This window comes from Sinocyclocheilus anshuiensis, unplaced genomic scaffold (genome assembly GCF_001515605.1).
Source record: "Sinocyclocheilus anshuiensis isolate Anshui unplaced genomic scaffold, SAMN03320099.WGS_v1.1 scaffold745, whole genome shotgun sequence".
NCBI lineage: Eukaryota > Metazoa > Chordata > Actinopteri > Cypriniformes > Cyprinidae > Sinocyclocheilus > Sinocyclocheilus anshuiensis.
The window spans coordinates 121,822-123,023 of NW_015540128.1; the positions used below are offsets into that span (position 1 = coordinate 121,822).

At 46.3% G+C, this 1,202-nt stretch overlaps 1 protein-coding gene across 5 annotated transcripts in view; it reads right to left on the reverse strand.

Moving 5' to 3' along the window:
• Positions 1 to 1,202, reverse strand: part of hspa5 (heat shock protein 5) — an 8,285-nt gene that overhangs the window by 4,290 nt on the left and 2,793 nt on the right. For 3 of the 5 annotated variants that reach the window (XM_016484465.1, XM_016484463.1, XM_016484464.1), the window contains exon 6: positions 423 to 1,002. In XM_016484465.1, coding sequence (XP_016339951.1) covers positions 423 to 1,002 — 580 coding nt within the window. The remainder of the gene's footprint in view (positions 1 to 422; positions 1,003 to 1,202) is intronic. The other 2 variants (XM_016484467.1, XM_016484466.1) reach the window with 2 other exon arrangements.

Below are 1,202 nucleotides of genomic sequence, written 5' to 3' on the forward strand. Positions count from 1 at the left end.
TAAAAATGCACAAAGAACTTGTATGGAGATTTTCCCATCTACAGATTTTTTCCTTTTCTCTGTAAATGAAGGGTGCACACTATTGCTGAGAAACACAATCACTACTCAGCAGTCAGATGTCTGTACGCACAAAGGCACAGATCCCTAAACAAGGCCATATCTGCAGATTAAACTTTGTTTGTAGAAGGATTTGTTAAATGTGAGCTAGCACCTCATGACTGCACCACATCATGTACGAAAAGCTGCAAAAGACACAGGCGCAAGTGGAATGCAAAAAACACGGTGACATTAATTTTTAAGTAAATATAATGGGCGATATATTGCATCACCAAAAATTATTGAGGTCATGTACATATATTGCGCGATAAGTCGATATATTGATTATTGCGACAGGCCTATTGGTAAAGCGGAGCTTCTCTTACCATGTTGAGCTCCTCAAACTTGGCGCGGGTCAGCGTCTCGGAGAAGTCTTCACCCTCGAAGAAGGACTCGATCTCGATGCGGGCCTGATGCTGGGCAGACAGCGCTCTCTTGGCCTTCTCCACCTCACGACGCAGCTTCTGCACAGCGCGGTTGTCCTTGCGCACGTCCTTGCCGGTCTTCTTCTTGTATAGCTTGATGAAGTGCTCCATGACGCGCTGATCGAAGTCTTCGCCGCCGAGGTGAGTGTCTCCATTAGTGGCCACCACCTCGAAGACACCGTTATCGATGGTCAGCAGGGAAACGTCGAAGGTGCCGCCGCCGAGATCAAACACCAGGATGTTCTTCTCACCGTCCCTCTTGTCCAGACCGTTCTTGTAGAGCTTGATGAAGTGCTCCATGACGCGCTGATCGAAGTCTTCGCCGCCGAGGTGAGTGTCTCCATTAGTGGCCACCACCTCGAAGACACCGTTATCGATGGTCAGCAGGGAAACGTCGAAGGTGCCGCCGCCGAGATCAAACACCAGGATGTTCTTCTCACCGTCCCTCTTGTCCAGACCGTAAGCGATGGCAGCGGCGGTTCTGTGGCGAGCAACAGGATCATTAGGGTTATTATTGGTAACTAAATGCATTATATATATATATATATATATATATATACATACAGTATCTCACAGAAGTGAGTACACCCCTCACATTTTTGTAAATATTTTATTATATCTTTTCATGTGACAACACTGAAGAAATGACACTTTGCTACAATGTAAAGTAGTGAGTGTACA